This window comes from Aplysia californica, unplaced genomic scaffold, assembly GCF_000002075.1.
Source record: "Aplysia californica isolate F4 #8 unplaced genomic scaffold, AplCal3.0 scaffold00242, whole genome shotgun sequence".
NCBI lineage: Eukaryota > Metazoa > Mollusca > Gastropoda > Aplysiida > Aplysiidae > Aplysia > Aplysia californica.
In genome coordinates this window covers 917,191-935,560 of record NW_004797512.1, presented here as the reverse complement: position 1 = coordinate 935,560, position 18,370 = coordinate 917,191, and the positions used below count along the sequence as shown (strand labels likewise).

General features: G+C 38.8%; 1 protein-coding gene across 1 annotated transcript; it reads right to left on the bottom strand.

The window, feature by feature from the left end:
* Positions 1-618: 618 nt before the first annotated feature.
* On the bottom strand, positions 619-18,358 carry LOC101852183 (dnaJ homolog subfamily C member 3). Its single transcript, XM_005100277.3, has 11 exons — positions 18,143-18,358; positions 12,580-12,687; positions 11,768-11,892; positions 10,751-10,825; positions 9,882-10,025; positions 8,905-9,086; positions 6,629-6,854; positions 6,001-6,121; positions 3,909-4,041; positions 3,171-3,316; positions 619-2,051 (listed from the first exon to the last, which is right to left on the bottom strand). Exons 1-11 carry the CDS (start codon positions 18,228-18,230, stop codon positions 1,912-1,914), a joined length of 1,488 nt encoding a protein of 495 aa, XP_005100334.1. The 5' UTR covers positions 18,231-18,358; the 3' UTR covers positions 619-1,911.
* Positions 18,359-18,370: the final 12 nt, after the last annotated feature.

The window sequence follows — 18,370 nt, the reverse complement described above, 5'->3', positions numbered from 1 at the left end:
ACACACAAAATTCGAACATTCTATTGTAACGAATCTTTCAGAAAGTAGCTGCAGACCGAAGTCCCCCCAAATTAAAAATCACAATGGTTGAAAATAACAACAATACCATGGTTTCTTTCCATACAAAACATAAAGGTGGGGGAGTAAGATGACCGTACACAGGTTCCAATTGTCTTAAAGAGTAACAATCTCTCTCCATTCAAGTATTCTTATCACCCATGAGTCAGCAAAGGTTTTAAAAAAATAGTTTCGTCTCACAACAACTTCATTGATGTAGAGAAATGCATAGCCCATGCAAAAGCAACCAACCAACCAGGATCATTCTGTCAGCATCAGAGGTGCACACCACTCATATTGCACTAAAGCCACAACAACTACCACGCACACCCAGGCATCAGTGGGCTTCACCACAACCCTCCTCGGCTACAACTTTTTACAACAAAATGGTAAACATGATACTTAAAGGACCTCGGCTTTCAGAAAATTGGCAATTGTGTGCTGCACACCATATAGCACTTGAGTCAGTTTTCAGAAAAGAGAGCAAATTATAAACAGCATACACCCAGTAATTTAGGAAAACATTTAACTATAGTTCTGAATCTACAAATCTTTTGTAACTTCCATTTCTCATAAAATGATATGAATTTTTTTTTACACCAGAACAGGTGCTGAAGATTTCCTATAAAAATGCAAACCTCATTGCCCAATGTGAAATTAAAACATGAGATGATAAGATGTTTGTCAGGCCACAAAGCATTAAAATGTGAAAAGGATCAAATAGGCCAATAGCTATAAGGCAATATCAGAGATGAGGACCACTGGAAAACCAAAGGAATTGAAAAAAGGACTGCGGTGCTTCAAAGATGTTAATGTCATGATATCTTAGAAACAAGAATTTATCGAGGAAGAAACAATCAAGATATACTAAAGACCCCAAGTGGCATGTTGTCTGAAATTTGAACAAGGAAAAAACCCAAAACAAAACAACCTCCCCCCCCTCAAACAAGTGTATCCCCAGATAAAGAATCCAACAGTGGTATGTGGAAAGTCTAATGCACTCTGAACCACTCTGAAATTCAAGGAGCCTGAAAAAAAAGCCCACAGGCTCGCCAACCCATTCTTTCAACCATCTCAGTCCACACAGGCACATAGAGCTCGCCACAAATCAGACGCATAAAACAATCATCATTCAGTCACACAAACCAAGAGATAAACCGGCTGCAAAGTAATCACCAGGGGGCTGAAGACAAAAGATGATACATTCATGGCCATTTCAACTGAATGATCAGTAGAAACTCCTCACTGTTGAAATGGTTTTACAGGGAGCTGTTCTCCCTTTGCTTTATTTCGGTCCTTGCACTCACAAAGAAATTCTGAAAGATAATGCAAGAACAGCCTGAAATCCCTTTTCTCTGAAACAGATTTTGTTTCAGTTTCAGGTCTTTTCTATGTTAACTTTTTGAGTTTTCACAATTCCATTTTGGTTTATTCAAATACTTTGGTATCTACACAAAAGTTGGAGTAAAAGGGAAAAAAAAACCTCTTGTGCTCAACAAGGCCATCGCTGCAAAATGTTGGCAAAACCAGAGACAGATGAAAACCTGCAGCAGAAATTGCTTCTTTCAGGACACGAATTGTTTTTATTTTTCCCGACATCGGGATATTGTCTTCAGTTTTGTCAATGCGACGCAAGAAAAAGAACAAACAATTCCTGTGCTGAAACAGAGGTCAATAAATAACTGAAAAAAATCTGTCAAAAAACCACACTGCGTCGTTGACTAACCTGCTGTATGAAAAGAAGAGAGGAAACAACAGACGAGAGCGCACATAGCAGTGGAGCTTTGTAACATAACCAATGGTGAGATGAAAATTGAGAAAAAGAAAACAACAATCCTAAACGAGAAGCTAGTGTCAGTTAAAGTTGAACTTGAATGAAAAGCCCCCTGAGCCAAACGGGTTGAAACCTTGGTGGAAGAACGGGTGTCCATGGCCGCCTTGCTGCTCCTCTGGGTCAAGGGGATCTTCTCCGGCATCAAATCTCTGACGTTTCTCTGTGCAAGAAGAACAAAGTAAACCAATGCTAACGATAAAAAAAGGTATAGGTACGGAAATTTTCTTTTTTAGTAGAGGTTTTACGGCGCTCGCAACTGCATAAGGTCATATGAGCGCCAGAAGATTAAAGGTGTAACAAGCGAGTAACAAACATAAAAAAGGAGGGTAGATAAGGATGATAAGTGTTTGATAGGAAAGAAAGAGCAAACCACACCAGAGCACCCGCCAATCACCCACTCTGAAAGTTTATTAAAATACAGAGAAATCAAACTTCCTGCACCTGCAAAGCATCACGAGGAGTTGGGGAACGTGGCTCACTTTCGATATTCACCTTCTCCTCACTCTGATTTACTGTCTAAATCTACGAGGTACACAAAACGACACAACAACCAAAGATACATTTCCAAACAGCAACATAATATCTTTGCAGTCACATTCTGATAGTTTTTATTGAAAAAAATGTAATAGCTGGAAGGGTATTGATCGATAAGAAGAAGCTTTTTTTATTTAGTAGAGGTTTTACGGCGCTCGCAACTGCATATGGTCATATGAGCGCCAAGGGGTGGATGCCAACAGAGAAGTCTTTACAGGGAATCGGGCTTACTCTGCTCACCTCTCTAGCTTTAACAGCACAAATTCTGTTTTGACTATCAAGGCACCCCGGAAATAGCAGGTCACAAAGTGTGACAAACATACAAAAGAAGTAGAGGAAAAAATGACGATAGTAAGGATAAGGAAAGAAAAAGCAGCAGTTCCCTGTTGTAGTTCAGGCACAGTTATGAGCACGACATTGTTGAATCAGCCCATTTACAATTCTACAGTGCATAAGAACAAGAGATGTCCCCCTTTGAGAATGGCCTAAAGACACTTCAGTCAGTGGCACTGCCCCGCGGGAGAGAAGAAGCTTTATAGCATACATCACTTGAAATTAAAATGTTATAAAATATATTTTAAAATAGGAATATATACCAACAAAATGGGATCAAGTCCTTCTGCCACGGCTTAAAGTCAGTTATAACACAACCATTTCTTCCTCTTTCCTACAAAATCAACAAGTTAGAAATTAGTCAAAAACACTTGGAGTACAAGCACGTTCAACGGGAAAAGTGAAAACAAACCTGGATCAATGAGAACTTCTTTCGCAGCGGCTAAATCGATGAACACCTTTTGAGCTTTGTCTTTATCTGACCCCTCGTGTTTGTCCGGGTGCCACTTGGCTGCCAGTTTACGATAAGCTTTGAGAATTTCTTTTTTCTTGGCGTTTCTGTTGAAATAATACGATGAGATTTCTGTTATGACATTATACAAAATGTTACAAAGTTGCTTACAAAATCAGGAATCAATCAGCCAGTTGCACTGGTTGTCTTGAGAGATATAAACTGAGCAGTAAGAGTTGGAATATCTGGTAGTCACAACTGGGAAAATAATAGAGAGAGAGGTAAAAAAAAAAAAAAAGCTGAAAAACAAAATGATGGACATGTCAAAAAAAACCCCCAACAACAACAAACCAAACACCCTAACAAAAACAAACGACAATAATCACTAAAATAAATCTTTGCAGTAGTTCATGATGATAATAACACATTGAGAAACTAATGCGTTAAACAATTGGTTCACGACAGTAAATCACATACAAACTTTTGTGATGCAATGCTAATAAAAAAAATATTAACAAATCTAGACTTGCAGTACGGTCGATACCCTGTGAAGTAAAATAATCTATAAACTGTGTCTAAGTCATTCATTATATCTATTTTAAGTTCCTGTCAATTGCAATGATGGAATTCTAAACAAATAAGTGAACCAAATTTGGTTACAATTAATAAAAGTGGGGAAATAATTTCCTCTGAACTCACCTTTTTACACCTAAAATTTTGTAATAATCTCGCTTCTTAGACTGCTTCTGCAGTTTCTGAGCTTTATTCAGAGCTTCCTGCACCTTTCGGGAGTTCTGATCAATCTCCTGAGCTGCATGAAGCTCTTCGATAGCTGCAAGTACAAGGACAAAACACAAAAAGTTTGGGTCAGTTTAGTTTTAGTAAGAGTTTTACGGCACTTGCAACACAATAGGTCACATAAGAGCAGAAGATTAGAGGTGTTGCAAGAGAGTAACAAACACATAAAAGAAGGAGGGGAGACAAGGATGACAGATGTTGGAAAGGAAAGAAGAAGCAAACCAGAGCATCCGCCAACCACCCAAGAGAATTTGGTTTAACAAACTATTAGTGTACAGTATGTAAATTGTGAAACTCCTAATTCTGCTGTTGCAATGCTTAGCAAAGCAGTAATGGCAAGGATTTATGCCTTTCACACTGGTGCCAAATTCAACAGGAACTTGTTTTCTCGACTACATGTATGCAGATAGGTGCAGAGTCCACTTGCGGGCAAGCAGCCAACTGAATAAGTCCACAGCTGTTTGGGGTTTTTTCTGGTACGTGTTTTATGACGCTCGCAACTGCATAAGATCATATGAGCGCGCGGGACACATTAAACATTTTCAGTTGATAGGAAGTTTTGAATTTTGCTCAGGTGACGGCCGAAGCCAACTCTTATCAATTTTAGAGACCACCAAGGGATCCTTAACTCACTTCAGACGTCTCACGCAACAGTTGCGTAACCCCCGCTGCAATGCTCGCGACGGTTCTCGCAAGCTGTGTGTGATCAGCTTTGGAAGTTTTTTTTCTCTATAAAAATCACACACGCGTCGTGTGATCCGTCTCGTGCCTTTGTTTGGCCAGCGCTGAGCTACTTAGACTTAGTTTCTTATCTCAGGGGCCGATAGTTTTTAAGTTATTGAAGGTGAAGGACAGTCACCCCAACTGGGGTTGAACTGACCGGAACTCGCGCTATGTTTTTTCTACACAGCTGATAGAAATTTGACAGTCGCGTCGTAATAACGGTTGAAGAAGTCGCATGAACAAGAATCACATTATTTCGCTGTTTTTGATACTTCTGTTCGTTTTACATGTTCTAGTGTCTCAGAATATGATGTGTTTGACAGGTAGGACCCTGGATATGCACCCGAACACTGCCTGAGTCGTAGTTTTAGGGCTAGATCTAGCTCTAGCACTCGTGTTGTTGCTCGCGCAACGAAATCACAACGTTGTGTCCTACGTCTGTCTCATGTAAATCAGTGTACGGGTCTGAATCAGCGCACAGCCCAGCTTTTATATTTTCACCAATCACTCACACATGCATACAAACTAAAACAGAACATTTCGAACTTTTATTTTTGTTGTTGTTATGAGTTTCATTCTACCTGTCACGTCTCTGGAAATTTTTTAGAAAAGTCAAATTCAAGCCAATTTAAAAAAAATCATAACTTTAGTTTTTTGTATTAGATTAAGCTTGAATGTAACTTTACGGTACCAAAAAAATAATTACAATGGGGTAATTCTGAAAGTTGTGGTGGTTTATTGAAATACTCCCAAAAAAGCCAGTCTTCAACGCTTGTGACTTGTGAATTTATGAAAGGGCCCAGTAGCCAGTGAGTTAATGTGCGCAACTTGTACACAAGACCTCCAAAATTTTTCGTCATTATCCGAGAAGGCGAGGTGTAGATCTATCCGACAAGAAGATCAGGGGTGTGGCTGAAAGAGAGCAGTAAGGAGCCAAGGAGTAGCAGTAGAAAGGCTGCAGAAAAAGAGTCAGGAGCCCAGAGGAGGGAGCAGAGGAAGTAAGCGGGTGGGAGAAGAAAGTGGAGATGAGAGCAGATGACAGAACATTGCTAGAGAGCAGTGGATGTGAAAGGAGAACATTTTAGAAAAGAAAATGTTTCCGTCGCTACCCGTATTCGAAACAGGGCCCTTTGAATGAGAGGCGAACACCTTAACTTCTAGGCCACGAGAGCCCCCCCCCCCCCCCCCTTATGTATTTTCTGCTGCAAACTTGTGGATCAAGGACATATACATACACAGAAAAAGTGCCAAAAAACCCAAGATCACTCACCAGCTTCATAATCTTCATTGGCTATATGAGCTTCTGCCTTGTCTACCATAGCATCTACATTGTCTGGATCCAGCTGCAGGACTTCACTGCATGCCTTGAGAGCTTCATCCACTTCGCTGAGCTGTAACAATAAAAGAGCATAAATTGTTATGTTTTTTTAATGTAGATTTCTAACAAACAGCTATGCCACTTATCCTGACCAAAAAACCACCCCCACAAAGTAATGGAACTCTTTATTCAAGAAAATGGAGATAATAAATTTTCCTGGTACAACTATGGGAGTCAAGCATGGCTATGACAATGCTGACTGACCATAAACCCAATTCTACTGAACTCAAGGGAAGTACAGTAAAAAAAATGTAGGACCAATGTCAAACATAACAATATCAAGTCTGTAATGATGAAATCACATTTTTACAGGTTTACCAATAAATTTTGGAGAGGAAAAAAGAGGAGGCTAAGAAGGAAAAATTAAATAGAAGATAAGAACTAAAGGAGGAGGACAAAGAAGAAGAGAAGAAGAAGAAAAAGAGGAAGACAAAAGGCCAGAGAAAAAAAAAAGAGGAGCAGGAGGAAAGTGAAAAACAGAAGAAAAAGAAGTAGGAGGAGGGATCGGTCGATGTCTCACCTGCGCATGACAATGGCACAAATACGACTTGGACCTCAGCACAAAGGGAACAACGTCCGGCTCTGTCTTCACGATCTGTTTGGCCTTGTTCACGCATTCGTCGTACTGCTGGTTGTTCCGCAGCTCTTGGGCGCTTGCAAGCTGCTTGGCCAGCTTCTTCACCTTCTTGTAGTGGTTAAAACATTCCTTGTGGTCCGGGTCCAGCTTAAGGCACTCTCGGATTTGCCTGGAGGGAGACATTTTTTAGTTTTAGTAGAGGTTTTACGGCGCTCGCAACTGCATAAGGTCATATGAGCACCAGAAGATTAGAGCTGTTACAAGAGAGTAACAAACATAAAAAAGAACGAGGGGAGATACGGACGATAGATGTTTGATAGGAAAGAAGAAGCAAACCACACCAGAGCACCCGCCAACCACCCACAGAGACATTTGGGTGCAAGTTCACAGTTTTGAGATGAGAGAAGCAAATCTCACATCGTCACCACAATGGTTCATTTAGTGCTTGGATAAAACAAAGCAAGACAGACAAACATATATAAAAGAGGGAAAGTACAGAAAAAGGAGCTTCCAGTGGCACCCTCCAGCCACCCAGAGCCATATAGGCTCAGCTGTTTTAGGCAATAAAAGAGAGGCACATCAGCATGCAAACAATCACTAATACCATGGAAAAAGTAAAATTATGAAAATTGAAACATTTAAACGGACAGGACAATAAAACGGACAGGACAATAAAACTGCCACTGGCAAGACAGACAAAAATTTTTTTTTTTAAATGACAAATGACAGGAACCCCCCCCAAAACAACAATACACTCCAAACACACATGAAAGAAACAACAGTGCAACAGCCACATTTTCCAAAAACAGATTAGGATAATTGTGAGACTAACACTAAAAGTGAGTAAATAAACAACAAAAAAACCCCACCCAACAACCATCCTTCCTTTCTCCACTGTGCTCTTAAAGTACTAAAGTATTAACATAAAAATATCTCGTATACAACCAGTAAATGCGATGATGGGCAACCCGCTATTAAATGTAGAAATAATAATGACAGCAACATTCACAATGTAAAATGAACAGTAGTCAAAACACCAGGTCACATCGGACTGCCTCACAGAGCGGCGGCCCCACGTCCTTTAAAAATTTTTTAGCAGGTTTTACGGCGCTCGCAACTGCATAAGGTCATATGAGCGGCAGAAGATTAGAGCTGTTACAAGAGAGTAACAAACATAAAAAAGATGAAGGGGAGATAAGGACGCTAGATGTTTGATAGGAAAGAAGAAGCAAACCACACAAGAGTGCCCGCCAACCACCCACGGCCCCCACCTCCATTTGGCCATGTCCACGTGTTTGTGGGACTCGTTATAATCCATTACTCCATCTTCATAAAAGAAGAGAATAATCCCCCTCCCCATAAAATGAATACATTATCACTAGTCTGATGAACATCATAAAAGACTGATCATCTGGCACCAGCTGTGACCATCAATACAGCAGAGTACAGCACGTATAGGAGCAGGCAGTTGAAGAAACCAAAGGGGGAAAAAAAATGAAACTGAGCAATCTGCCAGCCTACTAACAAGAGCAAAGCTCCGTTTCACTCTGTACTCTGTGAAGGCTTCGTTTAACATAACCGAGCCCTCTTAACCTTTTATACCTACATTCTTTCTTAGCGTGTTGCCTTCCTTCCATTGTTTTTCAAAGAATCTCATTGTGCTTTTATTTGTTGTCGATGAAATGTTGCTATTATTGAGACAGCTCACCGAAATGAAGAAGAACTAAACAACTCAAACACAAAGGCAAGCTATTGGTAGGAGAACGCTTTGCCCTTTTCATGTACCTTTCAGTTTCCACACATAACTTTTAGGGGACTTCACCTTTTCCTGTTTACTGTCATATAATGGTAACACATCCATACACAAAGACATTTCGACTGCTTAGTGTAAAACTCTGCCATACTCTGTTTTGAAAAGTGACATAGGGAGGAGTCATATTGAGCAGTTGATTTCTTCATCACATCAAACGGACTAAAAAACACATAAGCAGTAAAGTACTTTTTCTGATATTTATCAGGGCCATAAAGCATAACCAAAGCTTAAGCCAATGTGAAACGAAACAGATGATACAAAATACCTTCCATGCAGACTGTTTATCTGTCACTTGTTTATATATAGAACCCCCCCCCCCCCCTTTCCCCCAAACAATTTTGCACATTTCCACAATAGCCCCTACTAGAAAAGAGAAAAGAAAAGTATGGGACAGCTAGGAACTCACATTAAACTTTCCTCCTCTTCTCCCATCTGATAGTGCAGCAAACTCATGCGCAGGAACGCTTTGGTGTTGTCCGGAATCAACTTGGCCGTGGGCCTTATGTCACTGATCGCTTTGAACAACTCTCCCTGAGCGATGAAGCACTCCGCTCGCATTTCTCGCAAGTCTGTGTCCCATGGACATATCTGAATGAAGGACGAATAAGGGACATTACATTTATAGACTTTTTAATAAAATATATTTCAAATTCCCCACAAGAGCGAAACTAACAAATGACTTAATTCATCAAATGTCTAGCACACGACAAATAAAAAAAGTATAAAAAAAACAACTGTAAATGAGATATTTGGGACATAAAAAGGTCTCATGTGAAACATCTACTTGACATACAACTGGAGGCCCACAGTCCCACTATTATCTCTCATGAATATTCATAAATCACTTTAACAGAAGTAAACCAACATACACCAATTGCAAGCATGCATTTATATACACACAGACTAACAGTCATCTCCCATGACCCCCCCCCCCTGACCTTTCCATTGAAACCAGGTTATATTGGGAGTGGTCATGTGTTGCTAGTAACAGCACAAAACCAATATCTTTGGAACACATAAAAAAATAAATAAATAAATAAATTAAAAAAAAATAATTGCAGTTTGCTTTCAGATTAAGTTACAGTTTTACAGCACTTGTAACACAATTAGGTCATGTTGTCCTGAAGATTAGAGGTGTTACAAGAGAGTAAAATACACACACACACACACAAAAAGGAGAGATAAAGATGATAGATGTTTGAAAGGAAAGAAAAAGCAAACCACACCAGAGCACTCGCCAACCACCCACAGGTACATTTAATGGCCAGACAATAAACATGTATTCAAAGTAGTGTCTTGCAAAGTCTACACACAGACCACTCAACAAGAACTGGGTACCACTTATGAACCTAGGGTACACACACACACAAGACTGCAACTCACCTCTATCGGCTGTTCTAAGGCTTCTATAACGAGATGATACTGGTGTCTGTCGAAGTAGTATTTTGCATGTTCAATACCCTCCCTGATGGCAGGCACCATGTGAGCCTTCTCAGCGGCCTCACCATTCTGAGGCTCACGTTGCATCTGGTGATATCAAATTTTTCAAGTCCATAAGAACCGTGTCTGTTTTCAGGGATAACCCTCAAACCTCAACTGACACACTGAGGTGTATTTGTAAGTCTCAAAGTTAAGGCAAGGAGAAAGGGTTTAGTGACCGGTATGATGTTCAGAATAATAAAAACTGAGAAAGGAGTGATGAACAGGGGTAAAGTACAAGGGGTAAGCATTATGATATTATTCAAGTTAATCTAGAATAAAGAGGGAATAAAAAAACCTGGAATTTTGAAATCATTTCATGATAACAGGATTTTATGATAAACAAAGACTACTGCGCCGTCCTTTATTTTCATTTATGTCAAAGAATAACTTACTGAGGAAAAGCAAGATGACGCAGACAAAAACTACATCACAGCAATAAAAACTAAAGTCTCATATTCAGCAATACAATAAAAGTCAGGGCAATTCAATGTTATGTCCGTATGGGGCATGGAGCCATCATCTGAGCGACAATACAGCTCGTAGTGTCAAGCGAAACTTCATGGCACCAAGATGGGAAATTTCAGAGTTAATCTCAAAACCCTTTAACTGCATGTTACATTTCCACTCTTTGAGCAACAGTAGTTTGTTATCTCACACGAAACTTAACTTCATTGCACTATCCGAACAGTTAATCTCATTACCTTTCTATTGTATAGAGTTAAAATGTTCACTTTTTCTTCAGGGAAAAAAAAGAAAAAAAAGAGACGTACCACATCAGTGAAATCTTGAAGAGCTTCCGACAGCTTGCCTTGTTTTAATAAAACATTTCCACGCTGCATCCTTGCCTGTGGGAGCCAAACACATGCAAAAAAATCTTTTAGACACGAAACCAGTCACGACATCTTACACATCCAACACAATAATTCGCCACCATACAAAGCAAAATATTTTAGAAAAGGGTTATATAGTAACTTTTCAACCCATCTCAATATTTTGACATATTCTGAACAACACATTTAAGAACTTTAGATTAAAAGTTCTCATCAAGTCTAATTTCCCAAACTGCACATACATTTTTCTTAACTATTATTATGTTTCAAAGTAAGCAAGTGGGGAAAAAAACAACAACAACCCAAAACATCTGATTACATTTAACACTGCATGCTGATATAATGCTTATCTTACTACTAATGGAGCTAAGGCCAAATTTTGTTAACAGAATATTCTCAGAAACTACCGAATGAAAAAATATGAAACTTTGCCAGTATCTATAACTTGAAACGTAGTGTTGCACTATTGTACTTTCATTAAGATCAAAAGTGAAAGAAGAAAGCCCATTTTAAGTTAAATTCAGTCCTCTTGTATACATAATTACCAAAAGCTTTTCAAATCTGTTTTGCTTTATGCACCCAAATGTGATCAAATCAGAAATACACCATCTATGTGGAAGAAGTTAGACACTTCCATATAAACACCAGTAGTAATAAGAAACATAATATCAAACTAGGAGGTGGCCTTCCAGTAATGCAATGGAAAGCAACCATAGGATCATAAACAAAGCCAAGCCACGTCAGACAAAGCTGAAAAACAAGGCACTGCATGGCAACTGCCAGTACTGATATTGTCCGTGACATATGAAGATGCATGATGAGGTGAGACTAAGTATTTTTGGACATTTTACATTTTGTTACTTATACACAATAAATAACTTTCCATTGTAATCCAATTCGACAACAAGTATTAAGTCACTTTTCTATTTGTCTTTCATTGAATACCAAAAAGCTTACCGCTGTAAAATCTGGCTTGAGCTGAACAACACGATTAAGGTCTGGAAGCGCTGAACGGGACTTTCCCAAGGCCAAATACACTGTGGCCCTCTTGAAATATGTGAGGTAGTTGTCTGGATCACCCTCTGTCAGAGACACAATACAGTACGTTGTCAGCATTGAAAATAGAGCACAATGTGACAATGGACATTAATTTGTAAAGATAGATTTTTTTAAATGGTGCAAAACGTCCACACCACTCCATGAGACCCCAGCATATTCCTGGCCAAATAGATTTTTTAAATATTGACCTAGCGTCCTATCTTTATGGACAAATGGGCAATAATTGAATTATTTACAGTAGTAAATAATCAACTACTGGTCTGCATGCAATTCAAGTGAAAAAGGTGAAGTGTGAATGTCTCTCCACAACAGTTAACTTAGCCTTTAGTGTACAGCATCCAAAGACATGTAAATAAATCCCAGACATCAGGATGAAAGTCATTCCTTAATTTGATATGCAGCAAATTTCTGATTCAATAGATTCACTGATATCTGCGTGATTAATGTTAGGATTAAGCAGCTCCTTTGGGAGGAGCTTTGAGCACTGCTGAATGTTGAAGAAAGTGAAAGCAATATTGAGTAACCCACAGAAAGAGAAAGCAATATTGAGTAACCCAGTGTATGCTTCAGACAGCTGTGACACCCAAGTTTTCTGGTCCTCTGCACTCCGCATCTTGAATATCCAGTATTTTTTTTGGAAATCAACAGACCTGACAATGGAATAAACGTACGTATGTATGTATAGGTACAAATCAAGGGATCTTACTTACCCACAGCAGCATGATAGTGAGAGAGAGCATCCGCAAGTTGCCCTGCTGCGAGCAATCTTTTGCCCATCTCTAAATGCTGTTCTACCTCAGGATTAACACCCTCAGCAACTGGAAGAAGAAAACATTTAATTAGGATTTCGGTTTTTGGAACAAAATCTTGAAGTTTTAAAAATTTAAATGTCTAATAATTCAATCTAAATCAAAACGATTAAAATAACAGGTAAAAAGGCATGGGACAATAATTCACTGAGTAATGACGTTGCCTGATTCAGCCTCTCATAATGAGGAAGAAAATCATGAACACATATAAAAAGAAATAATCCGTCCTCATCAACAAAGACATTCCACTACCAGTTACTTTTCTCAATTTGTTTGAAACACAAAGGTCATAACAACAAGGAGCTTTTAACTCATTTGCTACGCCGAGCCGTGAGCAGCGGCGCGGCTAAAGTGACTTCACTATGGCAAGCGGCCCCCGACGGCTCGAGAACCGACTTATAATTCTAGCTTAGAATTTTATTCCAATCCACATACCCATGTTAAAATAAAGGTTATAATATAACGCTGACTTTCAGGTCTAGTGTTTCCACAAAAAATCGTATGTTTTGATTCAGTTTTGAAACACAACTTCATAGATTATACGACTTTGTTTTAGCACGATGACCAAATTATAGCCCAGATATCAGTCTTAGTACGTTTACAAAACAAAATGTATCACTATTTTGCTTACTGAAGATATGTAAGACTGTTCTTTAGAATATTTATACTATATTTGTAAAATGGATTCAAATTGCCATTGTTCTGTAATGTTATTGAGAAAAGCAATATTTTTCAGTGCCAGATCTAAATTGTCAAAATATTTTTTCCCCTAAAATTACTATTTTTTGGGGGTGAAATTACACAAAAAGTACCACTCAAGACAAAAGTAGGTTTATTCCAAATGCTGTTCTAAACAATTCCATATAATATACGCGTGTGTTTTTACTGGTTGTGAATGCATCTTGTCCTTTTTTCAAGATTTTTTTTAAACATCGGACGTTATGATCCAAATGAGTACAAATTATGTGGAATGTATGTAAATAACTGCAAATTTTTCAATATTTTCGAGCATTCATACTTTTGGTTATTTTGATGTATCATTTGACTAGGTGCAAACATATTTTTTGAGTTCCACCAAAGATGATTAATTTTTAATTTTCAAATTTTATCCGCATCCAAGCAAAATTGTGTTGCATAATCGCCTCTTACGAGAACCAAAGTTTAAAAATACACAAAGAAAAAATACAGATGTATTCTACAAATCATACTGAAAATTTAGGTGTATAATATGTTAATATTTATTTGAAATTGTGGCACCAAAGACCTTTGAACTGCGCACTAGTCATCATCTCATTTCACCCTCCCGAAAAAAAAATTTGTAGACAAGCCCAAAATAATATGTACCATAGTCAATGAATTAAGGTGATCACAGATGGAGTAGGTTAGAAATTTGGAGATACAGTGGTTTTTTGGAGGTTAATTTTCTTAAGGGGGGGGGGGGGGGAATTAAACAATGTATATTAAAGAAAACATTTTTATATTATCCCGGCCAATAACACTCATATGACCAAATTCAATTTTTCGCTCAACTAACATCATCCTATTTCTCTTCAGTTCATTCATGGATATAATATTGATTATTCATATCCATTTCCCCTCAGCTGAATATTGACCAAATGTCAATAGCTAATAATGATTTAAATAATGATCTGTGCTATAGAACTTCCTTGTTCCCTTCCCTCTAGAGTAGACACAAACGTTTTTGTTTTTTTTGTTTCCTTTTCAGAAGGTTTAAAGATTTCTTCTTCACCTCTTGAGTTGTAGCATGTTGGCAGGGGTTTTGGTTGAAGCATTTTGAAAATATAAAAGCCTTCTTAACATTTTAGTTCCATGTTTACATATTGTTGGCCTGGAATGTGGTCTCAAATGTAAAAACTCAATCAATTGGATCAATATCTGAATTAATTAAAATAGTCCCAAGGTGAGACGGAAAATGGCTCTAGAACTCTCTTGACCACAACAGATGATGCTCTGTGTCATTTCCATTCACCCCTTTCCGCCAGAACAAAATGGCTTGTCGTTTCCCCCTCTGCTCCTAACCATATTTTGTTTAGTCTTCCATTCCATGTTGATCAATAATATTAATATTGGTAAATTTAAAGTTAAAAATAGACATGATGATACTTCCTTTGTGAGCATTTGAAGCTTGAAGGCCTATTTTTCGAGTGTAACATTGACAATTTTTGGATCTACAATTTGTATCACTTTGCAAATCAAGGATTTCAAGCGAATCTTTCCACACAATACCATTGGCTCCCCAACTCCCCATTAAAACTCTTTATCTACCTCCTATATGTTGCCGATAATTACGTTTTTGGCATAATGAACAAGTACACTTGATCCAAAATTGGTGATATAATAAACACTCATATACAAATTCTGTATGGCTACAATATTATTTAATTCGGACTGGTCGGGAAAACAATGAAATTAATACTTTAAAAAAAAATACTGTGTCAGGTGGGAACCAGTTGGTTTCAAGCAACGTCCCCCCATAAAAAATGCATTGCTTTCCATCTCTAACGGAGGTCTCCGTCCATGTCATGATGCATCATAAATCGTTGTGTTGTGACTGAAAGACAAGAGCTATGGTCGGGAAAATGTAAGCGTCCACCAATTCAAAATTTTGATTGAAAACAGTCTGACGCTTGCTTGTAGGCCCTCCCCACCTAGTGTGTGATGTAAGATCAGGTGGACGGCTCAGGTTATTGGGGAAAGCAAAGAGTCGACGAGTTCACACCTTGGTGTGATCCTCTCTGGGGCAAAAATTGTAACCACTGATCGAGATTTACAACAGAGGTGTGACCCCATTCGATTCACGAAAGTGGAAGATCCGTGACGGACCATACAATGATCGCACATTTTCGCTAATCGGTAGATCAGCTGAGCGCGCCCAGGTTTCGTATTCTTTTTTTTTCTCTTAAGAAATAAAAAGAAAAGAAAAAAGCCCATCTAAAATATATAACCTGAAAGTAGGATCTTAGGTGAACCGGGACCATAAGCGGTGGGATCTTAGGCGGAGACTACTGTATAATCTAAGAATTAAAATCACTTTTTTATATATAATGCAGTGTATTCTCACTATTTAAGTCTTGCTTTCTAATCAAGAGAAATACTTATCCAAAAGAGTGAAGTAAAAAAGCCAAACAAAAAAGTGCCGTCATGAAACATCACAAGCAGCTCACTACCGTAGCTACCTTTAATCTTAGCGAATATAAAAGCTGAAAACACCAACTACAGTCGAACCAGCCATGACGGCCACCTACAAATCGCCACTTTCTATCCCCCCCCCTATCGTTTTTTCTCTCTCTATTAACTGTGTAAAATGGTCACCTGTCCAGCACCGCCGTGGCCACCTATTTTATCAACCCATGGTCAAATTTACCTGCCTCAGGCGGCCAGGCGTGGTCACTCATTACCCGACGCTTTGTCGTAAATTTTGAATCAGCCCCTCACGCTATGGACGAGCTGTCATACACCATTCACCTATCGTAATTGTTAATCCCTCCAGTGAATGTTTACCCAAGTTGACAAATATGTAGGCCTAACAATAAATTTTCAACTGCTGGTGAGTGAAACGTGATCCTTCATAAGCCCCGCCCACAACAATATTACCTTAGCACAAACGAAGTGACTATTCGGACTGGAATAGATAACACAATTATATTCAGACTCTATATTGAGTCCAGCATACGTCCCTTTCGACTCTTGTTCCTAAATATTTCCAGCTTTTATGAAAATTTTTTCGATTACACGTCTATAACAAATGATAAAACCCACTTTTCTCATTGACAATATCTATAGACTATAAAAAGAGGCTATTATTCCTGCCCCCGTAGGAGGCCAAGGGGGCCTCGGCCCGAAGTCGAAATGCCATGGTGACACTGACGTTTCATTAGAAGAAGGTGAAGGTACCCTCGGCTTCCTTCTCAGAGACTCTCCTCGCCCTACCTAAAATCTAAAACCACGGATCTAGAAATCTAGATCTAACTATCTTAAACTCAACTATCAGTCAACGTCAAATGTGTAGATCTAGAAATCTAGCGATAGAGAGCCTAGTCTAGATAGATTAGATAGATCAAGATCTAGGCTATACGCTATACTACGATTTTCTATAAAAAGACCAGGAATTTAAGACTGGAAATATTATTAAAAACCAAAAGTTTGTTGCCCCTTTGCAAACCAGACAAACTTTGAGCAGCTTAAAGGTATTTTTTTACTAATACACCCGTCTCATATATACTTTTTTTCTAGAAGTATTTTGCATGCTGAATACGAATATATAGCCTTCATTTTTGCCGCAAATCACTAGTTACTGAGTTATTGATGTTTGAAAACAGAACTAGGACCAGTGGCGTAGTAATATTTGACCAAAAAAGAAACTGGGGGGTTTCACGGGGGTACGACGCCCCCCTAAATTTCACAATGATTTGATGTTTTGGCAATTAGGATTGATATTTACATGAAAACAATTGTTTTGCAAAGGTTTTAGTGGCCACACGTGTGGTCTGCAGCAAAAATTATGGCAGTTTAGCCTTCAATCAGTGTATCTGTGTGTGGGTGTAAAAGTAAAAATTTACCAAATTTACCTGCCTCAGGTGGCCAGACGTGGTGACTCATTACCCGACGCTTTGTCATAAATTTTGAATCAGCCCCTCACGCTATGGACGAGCTGTCATACACCATTCGTCTATCGTAATTGTTAATCCCTCTAGTGAATGTTTACCCAAGTTCACAAATATGTAGGCCTAACAATAAATTTTCAACTGCTGGTGAGTGAAATGAGATCCATCATATAGGCCTAAGCCCCGCCCACAACAATATTACCTTAGCACAAACGAAGTGACTATTCGGACTGGAATAGATAACACAATTATATTCGGACTCTAAATTGAGTCCAGCATACGTCTATGTCTATAGACTACAGATAGAGGCTATTATTCCCGCCCCCGTAGGAGGCCAAGGGGACCTCGGGCCGCAGTCAAAATGCCATGGTGACACTATGACGATGTTTCATTATGGGTGAAGGTACCCTCCGCTTCCTTCTCAGAGACTCTCCTTGCCCTACCTAAAATCTAAAACTACATCTAGATCTAGATTCTAGATCTAACTAACTTAAATTCAACTATCAGTCAACGTCAACAGTGTGAAATATAGATCAAAATCTAGATCTAGACATCTAGGGATAGAGAGCCTAGTCTTGGTCTTGATAGATCAAGATCTAGGCTGTACCGTACGACGCTATACTACGATTTTCCATAAAGACCAGGAATTTAAGACTGGAAATATTAAAAACCAAAAGTTTGTTGCCCCTTTGCAAATCACACAAACTTTGAGCAGCCTTAAAAAATTAAGAAGGCCATGCAAACCGTTTCTTCAATGACATTGCGTTTGAAACCGAAAGTAAGAAGTGATCACCTCCTCTGTGCCATCTCGACTTTATCGATTTAAACATGATTCTTACCATCAAAGTTGTATATGTCACAGGTTAAAAGCAATATGGTGAATGATCTCACTAGGTGAGACCAGTATTCAGATGAATCACACTTCATTTTGAAGATAGAGACAACAGTGTTGTCAACGCAGCGAAATTTACTTCATGAAGTCGATCTACGTTCTTCAAATGGCCCGTTCCGGCATCACAACAACACTTGGTTGCCTTCTACTCGTGGTTTATTGTTATTGGTCAGAA

Bases quoted from the DNA above. Each gene is read 5' to 3' on its own strand.
- LOC101852183 (XM_005100277.3), bottom strand. From the start codon at position 18,230: ATGAAGTGTGATTCATCTGAATACTGGTCTCACCTAGTGAGATCATTC. The intron at 6,855-8,904 runs GTGAGTTCCTAG...GTCTCCCTCCAG, and splicing joins GAAGAGGAGGAAAGTTTAAT to GCAAATCCGAGAGTGCCTTA. The intron at 4,042-6,000 runs GTGAGTGATCTT...TTGTACTTGCAG, and splicing joins CAATGAAGATTATGAAGCTG to CTATCGAAGAGCTTCATGCA.